Genomic DNA, 11,688 nt, shown 5'->3' with positions numbered 1-11,688 from the left:
CTGCCCAAGGAAGAGACAGATACAGTACTGTAATCAAGAGGCATAATAATGATGGAGTCTACATTCAGTGGGACTTTGATTCATCCACCATTCACTGTACAATGGGATCTATAGGTTATTGTTTGTGTAAAATACAAGGGGTTCTCTATTACAATCAACTCCAGGTCTGATAGGGTTTTAATGTATCTGTAAATTCAGTGACCTCTCCTCCAGAGTACCAACCTGGAATGCCGCCCACATAAAGTTGGTCTTTGGTCAGAGTGGGGGAGGAGGAAGGAGGTCCTATTTTGTGGTGGCCCTCAGTGTCCACATGCATCTCCACAACGTTGTTCCTCTTGATCACTGAGGCGAGAAACACACACACACACATTCCCCATGTGCGTCACCTATTACGTATTAAAGACCCTTCTTACTGTGTTTGTAGCTACCTAGTTGGGTAGAGGCAAGTTATAACATGTGTAGGACAGAGGCAAGTTATAACATGTTATAACAAAAGTGTACCTGCAACTCTGTGGAACATTCCATCACACAAGGGCTGCTTGGGCCGAACGGAAACGCTGAATTCACCAGCTCCGTTGTTCACACGTGCTACCACCTGGAAAAACACATGCGCATCACAACACTGCCCAACAGACGTGTCTGCAAGGAAACTCAGCCTAAAATCAGCCTGAACTGGAATCATGTTTTAAATGTCAAATCTAGCAACCATGCGCTAGATAGAGAAACACCATTAATAAGGCTGTGACAGGCCCAGTCTTAACAGCCCAGTGCAGGGCAGGCTCACCTCTCCCCTGTGCATGTAGAGGCTGAGGTGGTGTCCAGTGTTGGGCCCACGGCGAGGCCTGCTGGAGTTCCCCACATGGAGCAGAACACCAGTCAGACTCCTGGGACGCATGTCAAACACCACCTCAAAGCTGGAGCCCACCACAAAGGAATCATCTGGAACAGACATCATCATACTCATCAGCCTCATCAATGTTATGATTGTCATCATCATCTTCATCATGAACCATATTACCAATCTCAAAGCTTAGCTTTCTACTCACTAATAATGACATATGCCCCTCTCCCAGAGAAGTAGGCCCCACTCTGTGTCTGTCCGTCAAAGCAGGGGCCAGCACCATGATTGGTGGTTGGCTCTGGCATGGGAGTGCCATTCATCTTGAAGTTACGCACACAGCCAATCACACTTTGCTTTGGGAGGAGCTTCCACTGAAAGTAAAGAGAAAACACAATACAATTTTGGGGTGTGAGTGTATGCTGTACTGTATGTGTGTATGTTCGTGTGTTGCTTACCTTAAGTTCTGTGTTCAAGGAATCAGGAGCACTTCCCAGGTAAAGAGGAGAGATCAGTTCCATGGATGTGGCCTCATCACTGGTCAGCTGTCCATCCTGAGCCCTAATACCGTTCACTACCAACCGGAACTTCTTCTTTTCTAGGATGAATATTACCTGCAGAGGATGAGGTCACCAAAGATGACATTGTTTTTTGAGGGGCATGGTGAAAATGTTGAACCTGGGACACCAGAGACTTGGTGCAATCATGCGTCACTGAATGTAGTGACACAGTGATTTGGTACATTTCCAAAGAAACATTTTCAAAATCCCCAACATTGATCAACTACTACCATAGTTTGTGAATAATATGATGTGAAACAACATCACAGATTATAGATTTTTCTTAGATCTTAACCCACTGACCGAGTGCCATCTTCCATCGTTGTATGTCTCCCTGTTGAAGATCTCCCTCCCCTTGCCTACTGACAGCATGATCCTGCCCTTTGACAGGTAGAGAGCCACGTGAGAGCTCCCCCCTCTGGTGGCTGCATAGAACAGCAGGCCCTCGGCAGACTTGGTCCTAACGTCCAGGGAGAAATGAGGTCTAGTGGAAAGACACAGGAGTCAGGCCAGGGAGAGAAAGAAAGAGTGTGTGTGTGTGTGTGTGTGTGTGTGTGTGTGTGTGTGTGTGTGTGTGTGTGTGTGTGTGTGTGTGTGTGTGTGTGTGTGTCTGTGTCTACTCACCTGGGCTGGAGCACCTGGGGAGTGAGGCTGTAGCTCAGGCTACTCACAGTGCCCCCAATGTGGTAGGCATGTTTGACTAGAACAGAGTGTGCACACACAGAGAGACTGTCCTCTGACACCTCCATACCACCACCCTATACAACACACACAGGCACAGAGACACAGGAACTCAATATTAGAGAAAATGGCTAAAATACATGGGATTTATGGAAATAGTTTTCCGATCTCCAACAAGGCACTCTGGAAGGATTTGCCTTAGTCAATAGAAAAGTGGTTCTGAAATGCAAAGACAAAGTTTGGAGGATAAAGAGCTATGGTAAATATGACACTGTGTTTGATGATTAAAGCTCAAAGCTCAAGTTCAAGTCAATCACGCAGCAAACTGAACAAGGTCTTGTCTCAGTGTTCAATAGTAAACATGTATGAGCCCATTCTCATTCCTCAGTCCTTTTGGTTATCAATTGTAAGCCTCTGGGAGTTACAAACGGAGAAAGATGACTCCCATTTTGGGTTCAACAGGCCACTGCGAGCCGCCAGAACAGCTTCAATGCGCCTTGGTATAGATTCTACAAGTGTCTGGAACTCCATTGGAGGGATGCGACACCATTTTTCAAAAAGTGTTTTGTTGATGGTGGTGGAAAACACTGTCTCAGGCGCCGCTCCAGAATCTCCCATAAGTGTTCAATTGGGTTGAGATCTGGTGACTGAGACACACACATCTTTTAAACCCCCTATTCTCCTTTGAAACCCCTCTTTCAAAGTCACTGAGATCTCTTCTTCTAGCCACGGTAGCCAAAATAATGGTCAACTGGTCATTTTTCCACAAGAATTTCTCGCGACCCCACCCCAAACCTAATCATGATGCAACCTTAAAATCTGTACAGAGTACATTTCTGTACGCTTCATTTTTTGTTAAAAAAACCAAAACAATAAAGAAAATTTGGCGACTCCACTACAGTTCCCGGACCCAGACATGAAATACCATTGCCCTAATCATGATGGGATGTTAATTGCTTAACTCTGAACCCACAGCTGTGTGGAAGCACCTGTTTTCAATATACTTTGTATCCCTCAACTCAAATATTTGCTTTATTTTGGAAGTTACCTTTATGTTTCCATGTTCAAGTGCCTATTTCATAATACTCTCTCATTCCTCCACAAACATGACATGCTAATACCAGTTCTGTCAAATGAGGCATGATATGTCTTTAATGTTATTATTTGTTTCAGTTTAGGTACAGTATGTGTGATAGGGGGTATTTCAAAGAAAGAAAGAACAAAAGAACAAAAGAATGGAATAGATAGAAGGGCATGGCCAGTATGGGTGGCTGTTGATTTGACATACTTTCTGAGGACAATCCGGCTGTAAGTGACTCTGCGTGTGCAACTGTGTGTTCTCAGTACACTCGTTAAAATATCTGTTTACCTTTAGTGTATTTGCATAAATACAAATGCATATACACAAATACAGTGCCTTCAGAAAATATTCACACCCCTTGACTTTTTCCACATTTTGTTGTGTTACAGCCGGAATAATTTTAAATTGATTAAATTGAGATTTTGTGTCACTGATCTACACACAATACCCCGTAAGTGGAATTATAGTTTTAGAAATATTCACATATTTAAAAATAAATAAATAATGAAAAGCTGAAATGTCAGGAGTCAAAAAGTAAACAACACTTCTGTTATGGCAAGCCTAAATAAGTTCAGTAAAAATGTACTTAACAAGTCACATAATAAGTTGCATGAACTCACTGTGTGGAATAACTGTGTTTAACATGATTTTTAAATGACTACCCCATCTCTGTACCCCATACATAAAAGTATCTGTAAGGTCTCAGTCTAGCAGTGCATTTCAAGCACAGATTCAACCACAAAGATCAGGGAGGATTTCCAATGGTTCGCAAAGAAGGGCACCTATTGGTAGATGGGTAAAAAATATATATATATCCCTTTCAGCATATTAATTACATTTTGGATGGTGTATCAATACACCCAGTCACTACAAAGTTACAGGCGCCCTTCTAACTCAGTTGCCGGAGAGGAAGGAAACCTGTCAGGGCTTTCAACATGAGGTCAATGGTAATTTTAAAACAGTTAGAGTTCAATGACTGTGATAGGAGATAACTGAGGCTGGATCAACAACATTGTAGTTACTCCACAATACTAACATAAATTACAGAGTGAAAAGGAGGAAGCCTGTACAGAATACAAATATTCCAAAACATGCATCCTATTTGCAATAAGACACTAAAGTAATACTGCAAAAAAGTGGCAAAAAAATTAACTTTTTGTTCTGAATACAATAGCGTTATAGCCAACACAGCATATCACGGAGTACCACTCTTCATATTTTCAAACATGGTGGTAGCCGCATCATGTTACGTGTATGCTTGTCATCAGCAAGGACTAGGGAGTTTTTTATATATAAAAATAAACGGATTAGAGCTAAGCACAGGCAAAATTCTAGAGTAAAACTTGGTTCAGTCTGCTTTCCAACAGACACTTGGAGACGATTTCACATTTCGGCAGGTAAATTACCTAAAACACAAGGCCTTGTGTTTTGTAACTAGGCATCTCAGGAACATTAAATGTCGTCTCAGTAAGCAACTCCAGTGTAGATTTGGCAGTGTATATTAGCTAGTTTTGACTTAAATCGGCTTGAAAATCTATGGCAAGACTTGACCATGGCTGTCTAGCAATTATCAACAACCAACTTGAAAGGACTTGAAGAATATTTTTAAGAATAATGGGCAAATATTGTACAATCCAGTTATGCAAAGCTCTTGAAGACTTACCCAGAAAGACTGTAATTGCTGCCAAAGGTGATTCTAACATGTATTGACTCGGGATGGAATACTTTATTCAATACTCCGACATTTCCTGTGTCAGGTTCCAGTATCCACTTCAGGTATTCACAGGCCGTAACTATTATTATTCATTCCTAGTGCAACGTTCCAATTCTACACCCTCAGTCATTCCATAGTATAATAATATTATGATAGTACATCATATTATGATCATTCTTGTATTTCAGTATAGACTATTGATCATTTATTAGTCCAAGTCATTGTGAATAGGGAAAGCAGAGAGGGAGTAAGAACAAGGAAATTAACATCAGGCTGGCTGTAACCAGATGGATTGATGGACTGATGATGATGGTGAATGAGAGGGTTAATAGATACTTGTGAATCACTGGTCAGATAAGTGGTTTATTGTGGTGAAACATGCTTAAGATAGAACAGCGTACAAATCAAAAGTGAAACGATGCTTATAAAATATATTTTTTTAATAGTTAATAGTTTATATTTAATAATAGTAGTCATGATGATGTGGATGTCCATGCAGTAGTGTGTTTATCAGTCACGTACAATAGCAATGGGCTTGTGCAAACAATGTGCGAGATGCTAATATTGCTCATGTCAATATCAATTTGTCCTCATTAGTCGGCAGGTCTTCCTTCTCTTCATCTCTGGAAACAAAGCAGCACAACACAGTCAGAACAACTTATCAACACAACGTGCATGGGAAGTGATGAGTGGCTTGTTCCTAGCTAATCATAGTATAGTGTTATTGGAAACGTAGATTGAAGTCTTGTTCCATCATTAGGACAAGGATAAATGAATACAATTGTGATTGGTATGGCAAACAAAAAACATGCTTTCCGGTTGGTCTCACAAGTTGTGTGGTTATAAGAGTAGTCGTCAGTCAGGTAGGTAATTATTGTATGTTCATCATTGTTAACTGGGCTAGCTGAGTTCACTGTTCTTTCTCACCTTGCTGGAGGTGTTGCGATCGAGCATCAGTTGTGGAGGTCTGTCAGAGCTACACATATCCAGCAGCACATCTCCTGTAGAGCTGAACTGACTCAGGTCCTCTGCTCTGTACAGAGAGTTAGGCCTGCAACACAACACACACAACAACTTTCAGGAGGTGGTACAACTAGGATAGTAACACTACATCTAATATCAATATCAGGACACCTTTGCACTATGAAAAGTGAACTATCAATGCACCACGGATGTTAACACGAAACCTTTCCTACAAAAATAAACTTCTAGTAGTTATGCTAGGTTATTATTTATTGGTTGCATTTCATATTCGATGTGTGTATTTTTTGGTATTCTGCCAGGCTCATTTGCAAAAGGCTCTCAGTATAACTAATGTTAGACATTATAATAATACACAGTGATATTTGTTTACCTTCTCAAGTAGAGGTTGGAGATGCAGCCTTTGAAGGTGTCTTTCCCCAGGAACACAGAGTCTGGGTTTGAACTGAAGGGGCTTGAGGTTATCTGTCCTCCCACATCCTCGTCATCTATCCGCAGCTCGATACTGTAGGGCAACACGGGACAGTACTTATTTACACTATATGTGTCAGTGGTTACCAATCTGTATAACTAGTGTGTGCTGTACTGTCACAACAATAATGTCTATGGTAAGTCTCAGTCATCACCAATCCATCATGGAACTGGATAAAGTTCAAATGGTGGGTTTAATAGCTTTCTATCAATCTATGTTGAATGTTTGATGTTCTACCTTTGAGAAGCCACCCTTCTGGTGGCAGTCAGGTAATGCCATTTGCCGTCCTGGTACTGCTTGCTTGATTTCAAAGATTTCCAAGCTGTGTCTTTGAACGTCAGGACCACATAGCCGTTGACCAAGGCAAGTTCGATGGCGCCAACACTCTGTCGGAGAACCGGGTAAGGATAAATATAATTTCAAACAGTCAGGTCACTCACATTTGCTGTATCCTAAAACTAAAAATGTTAAAACAACAGTTGAAGAAAGAAATATGGAGCGAGAGAGGGAGAAAAAAGGGTGGTGTGGTCTACTAACCGACACTGTGTTCTGCAGTAGGAGCCCATTTTTCTCAGAGCTCTTGAATCCCAGTGAGACTGTGACATCACTTGCCAGGCTGAAGCCTTCGAGAGCAGCTGACAGAGAACTCCCCACGTTAAACTCTGATTTACGAGACGCCTGGAACAGAGAGACATTGTCATGCGGTTAATAACAGTGGACTGGAGTCAGTTACAGCATCTTGGTGGCATCAATATACGCAGTAGTGGCACACAGAAATGGCTTCCTGACAGTATAACTAGGTCTCCAGTGAGTAAAGATTATAGTGGTAGAAATAAAAATATAATGCCGTGTTATTGACCATGTTTGAAAAAAGGTCTAGAAAAAGGTGAAGACTTACCAGGAAATCCGTGGGACAGCCCCGGCTGATGCCTACTTTCTCCTCGAAGGTGGGGTACTTGCTGTTGAACTTGATGTTGTTCATGCAGGCCTTCAGTGGCTGGGCGGTGATGTTGTGTCTGTGAGCGAGAACACACAAACACAATGTTATTTAGACTCTGGTGTGATGTAGGGTTAAGGAAACAGTATACTACCAATAAGGCTTTACAACTTACTCAACATCCATGTAACATGGGCAGAGTTTGATCATTCAAATCGTAACGCCAAACATAATAATAATAATGTTCCTAGTAAGCAGGTGAAAGCACTCACCTTTCTCTCAGGGCTGGTGGCACGCCACCGATGTAGTAGTCTGCGAAGTCTCCAGGGGTGTACTGGACATTAGACTTGACCACCTCCTTGCCTGCTACACGGATCTTCATCTCTTGGCTTCCTTGAGACTCGATAATGATCAACACTTCTGCTTGGTCTGAATTCTAAAGAGAAGGGGGGGAAAAAACGGGGAGAATTATTTGAGCAAACCAATGTGAGTTCTACAAATAACTAAATATCATCTATCTAGCGCCAACTGCCTTACCACTGGGAAGACTTTGGTAGCACTTTGTACTGGTTCTCTGAGCACGTTACTATGGATGACAATGTAGCCTCTCTCAAACGTCACACAGTAGTAGTTGACCTGCGAAAAGAGGAAAACAAGCAACGTCAAAAAACACAGTCAGTGGGACAAACTGACGAGAGAAGAGAAACCTAACAGCTACTCAAGTGTCAACGATGGTACATCGTCAACTTTACCTCACCAAATGTTTCAATGTGAGCAGAGTAAGTAGCCTACCTCATTTCCAATGTAGAGGAAAAGCCCATTTTCTGAGCGAGTGGAGATGGTCTGGCCCAGGAGGAGGGTGGACGCCTTGATACCTTGGGTGGACACCTTGGCATAACCAGTCCCCTCAAAGTAGTCAAACACCACTGGTTGGACATACCTGGGCACAGAGGGATTCAATCAGAATAGGGTTAAGGTTGTCGACTGTAAAACTCAAGATTTGGTCAAGACTAACTGGGGAGCTACATTGGGTGGTCGGGAAAACAGAAAATGCAAAAATAGAACTGCAGAATACTTTTGCTGCTCACAGAGCTACGCTGCTAACGCCCAGGTTTCATTCAACCGAATAGGAGCGAATCGCGCTATGTTAAAGTTTAGTGTCCAGTTTAGCAGGCTTGGAGTCAATCTAGCCACTTAACATGTTCACCAGTCAAGCGATAGACAGGGGAGATTGACTGTATAACAAGGACTCTGAGGAATATTGATTATGGGACTGTTATTCTTTTTTGTTCTCTGATCCAGTAGCATGATCTCCAATCAATACCTCATTAGGCTTGGTGGTATCTGGTATTTTATTAGGATCCCCATTAGCTGTTGCAAAAGCAGCAGCTACTCTTTCTGGGGTCCACACAAAACATAATGACATAAAACAGAACATCATTAGACAAGAACAGCACTCCATACATTAATCTACCAATCTCTTTGTTTGATGCTTATACCTCTTGCATGGACTCTCCAGGTTGACCTTGACAGCATTCTTAAAGTTGTATAGACTGATGAATCTGTCATTGAAGGTGGACAGCTCGATGCATCCCTTATAGTTGGGGTAGTTGAGGGAGGCTGGAGGCTGTAGAAACAACATTTTCAGATGTTATACAAGGTTGAAAATGCTTCAATCAGGAATCGTAATGCCACCTCCATTAGTCACTGAAAAAAGGTTATTTTCAGTCAATGTCATATCAAAATGTTGTTATGAAGTCAGGTGCTTACAATGAAGTTGGAGGGGTAGCCCCCGACATAGAAGACAATGTCACTAGGGTCCAGGTTTAGAAGGTTCCTGGTCAGCTCTCCCTGCTTGCTGTTGGTCTGAGGTGGGTCCGGCTGGTTGGATGTGAACAGCTTGGTGAGGTTCACTTCTGCGTCTTGGTAAATTCTGAGATTGTAAGAGGTCAATGTTAGATCAGGGTTACTCACTGCAATCTAATTTCCCAAGACTTTTGATGGCCGAAGGTATGGTTTTACCTGCGCAGGTCCACCTTGTCAAAGAAGGAAGGCTCAGAGGGAGACCTAGTGATGAAGTCTGTCTTGATCTCATACTCTTCTCCATCCAGATTGTACACACAGAACAGCACGTTATTCCTCAGGGCCATGCCGATGAAGTCTTTAGACGACTGTGGGAGAGAGAGGGGAGGACAGTCAGTGCGAGCATTTCCAACCACAAGCAAACTGACAAATGTACGCGTGCCATTATTTCAATAATGAAATATACACATGTATTAGGAGAATGCCGACTGAAGTGCGAGAGCGCTTTTCTGAACCAAAAGAAAACTGTCAAATCTATATCATAAATTTTTTATTTTTCATTAGGAGAATAGGGACTACAAGGTCCAGTCCACTCACGTCTTGGTTGCCGAGGTAGAGTACGAACATGTCACTCGTGTCTGTGATCGTGGTGGCCTGTCTCCGTCTGCGTGCTCCGTCCCCTCGGTTGTTGGTGAGCTCTGGTCTCTGCAGGGACAGGGACAGGGACGTGTATGCCTTCAGGTCTTCTATATCCCTGGGGGGACGCAGCTCCACGTGGCCCTCCCCACTGAACTTCATAGGGACCACAATCTGGAGAGACAGGAGGAGACAAGGAGAGAGGTTGTACAGGGTTACTAAGGGACCAGCAGTGTAAAGAGAAATCAGTGTTCTCCTTTATGGGAATCACAACTGTCCATCAAATTCCCCAAAGGGCTCTGTCAAGACCTAAACCTGAAATCCTTCAAACTGAAATGGGTCTGACTCCATATATTCACGTCTTAATTCTCAACAGCACTCACTGCTGCAGAGACTGTATGGCCAGTGGAAGGGGTAACAGGTTATACACAGTGGGTATATCTGGTGGGGTGTGGACACAGGGTGTGTATAGAGTTATGTGTGTGTGGTGGTGCATTCGTACCCTATTGGCTGCGTCTCTAGCCTGCTCGATGAGCTCCTTGATCCTATTGATGTTATCAGAGACGTTGGTGACGGGGGAGAGCTGAGAGCTGAGCTCCTCCACCTCCGAGATCTTATCCTGCAGAGACGGGATGCTGTTCAACAGATTCTTTACTGTGGATGGGGGGAGGGGGAGAGACATAACAAGAGAGAGAGAGAAAAGTTAGACCTTTTAACCATTTCACACCTGAACAAAACAGGAAAGGAGTGGACAATCATCACAGTACATACAGTACTGTTCATGCATGGTAACACCATTTTAATAAGATAACTCATATTTATTCCATTGAGAGAAATCTCTTTTTACAAGGAAGCCCTCTTTATGGGTGTCTATTCCCTCCAGCCTATGCAGACATAGGTTAGTGGAGTGATTATTCACCTGATTTGTCCACATCGTCCATGATGCTGCCGAGGTTGGAGTCGGAGGGCATGACGTTGAACTTGTCCACTTCCTCTCTGATGGCGTTCAGTCTGTCCATGGTGGTGCTGGCCGTGTCATTGGCAGACGCTGCCTTCCTCTTCGCCTCATCTAGCATGTCTCCTATATCATCTGAGAGACGGAGAGGGGGAAGGAGGGAGGGAAGGAGAGGGGGAAGGAGGGAGGGAGGAGAGGGGGAAGGAGGGAGGGAAGGAGAGGGGGAAGGAGGGAAGGAGGAGAGGGGGAAGGAGGAAAGGGAGGAGAGGGGTAAGGAGAGGGGTAAGGAGGGAAGGAGAGGGGTAAGGAGGGAAGGAGAGGGGTAAGGAGAGGGGTAAGGAGAGGGGGAAGGAGAGGGGTAAGGAGGGAAGGAGGAGAGGGGGAAGGAGGAAGGGAGGAGAGGGGGAAGGAGGGAGGGAGGAAAGGAGAGGGGGAAGGAGGGAAGGAGAAGGGGGGAAGGAATGAAGGAGGAGAGGAGAGAGGAGGGGGAGGGAGGGATTAGCGATGAGGGGATGATGACACTTAAGTCAAAGCACTCTCATAACTCATATTTCGCTCTTCCATTGATCAGTACATTTTCCATAATTTGAGATGATCTATCAGACATCCTCTGGTCCTCCTACTACCCGAACCAATGTACCTCTCTGGATGTTGTTCAGCTCTGCCTGGGCATCCAGCAGGTCCGTCTCCAACGTTTTCTTCTTATTCTCTGCGTCATTCAGGCGCTTCTTCTGGGCTGTGAGGTCATCAGAGGCCTCTGTCGAGTCAAAACAGAGCTTAGTTAAGCCTTAACTATGCCATTACATTTAGGCCACATGTATTTAGTTGGCTCCTTACGCACTCTAAAAACACTATTGCAACTTATAGCAACATACCTTTGAGATCTTTTTCTGCGTCCTTGGCTTCCCTCAGTAGGTCGTTCCCGCTTTCTTTCAGATTCTTAGCTCTCTTTGTCAGGTCCTCTTTCTTCACATCCTAGATTGAAAAATAATGAAGAAAAGAAGAAGAAAAAGGTTTAAGAATATTGCAG

At 43.5% G+C, this 11,688-nt stretch overlaps 1 protein-coding gene across 3 annotated transcripts in view; it reads right to left on the bottom strand.

Moving 5' to 3' along the window:
- Positions 1–11,688, bottom strand: part of LOC139560356 (laminin subunit alpha-3-like) — a 111,426-nt gene that overhangs the window by 5,871 nt on the left and 93,867 nt on the right. For 2 of the 3 annotated variants that reach the window (XM_071377041.1, XM_071377042.1), the window contains 17 exons: positions 11,534–11,633; positions 11,299–11,415; positions 10,623–10,793; positions 10,206–10,357; positions 9,665–9,877; positions 9,287–9,435; positions 9,035–9,197; positions 8,764–8,891; positions 8,057–8,204; positions 7,802–7,900; positions 7,537–7,700; positions 7,226–7,343; positions 6,865–7,005; positions 6,565–6,713; positions 6,229–6,360; positions 5,802–5,925; positions 5,218–5,497 (listed from right to left, as the gene is read on the bottom strand). In XM_071377041.1, the coding sequence (XP_071233142.1) occupies positions 5,492–5,497; positions 5,802–5,925; positions 6,229–6,360; positions 6,565–6,713; positions 6,865–7,005; positions 7,226–7,343; positions 7,537–7,700; positions 7,802–7,900; positions 8,057–8,204; positions 8,764–8,891; positions 9,035–9,197; positions 9,287–9,435; positions 9,665–9,877; positions 10,206–10,357; positions 10,623–10,793; positions 11,299–11,415; positions 11,534–11,633 (2,274 nt within the window). In that variant the 3' untranslated portion in view covers positions 5,218–5,491. Of the gene's footprint in view, positions 1–222; positions 343–501; positions 596–784; positions 940–1,046; positions 1,213–1,296; positions 1,453–1,701; positions 1,883–2,022; positions 2,157–5,217; positions 5,498–5,801; positions 5,926–6,228; positions 6,361–6,564; positions 6,714–6,864; positions 7,006–7,225; positions 7,344–7,536; positions 7,701–7,801; positions 7,901–8,056; positions 8,205–8,763; positions 8,892–9,034; positions 9,198–9,286; positions 9,436–9,664; positions 9,878–10,205; positions 10,358–10,622; positions 10,794–11,298; positions 11,416–11,533; positions 11,634–11,688 lie in introns of those variants that run through there. The other variant, XM_071377043.1, reaches the window with a different exon arrangement.

The sequence above is a fragment of the Salvelinus alpinus genome, chromosome 30 (assembly GCF_045679555.1).
Source record: "Salvelinus alpinus chromosome 30, SLU_Salpinus.1, whole genome shotgun sequence".
In the NCBI taxonomy this organism is placed as follows: domain Eukaryota; kingdom Metazoa; phylum Chordata; class Actinopteri; order Salmoniformes; family Salmonidae; genus Salvelinus; species Salvelinus alpinus.
The sequence above is the reverse complement of the archived record's forward strand: the minus strand, read 5'-3'. Positions and strand labels throughout refer to the sequence as shown.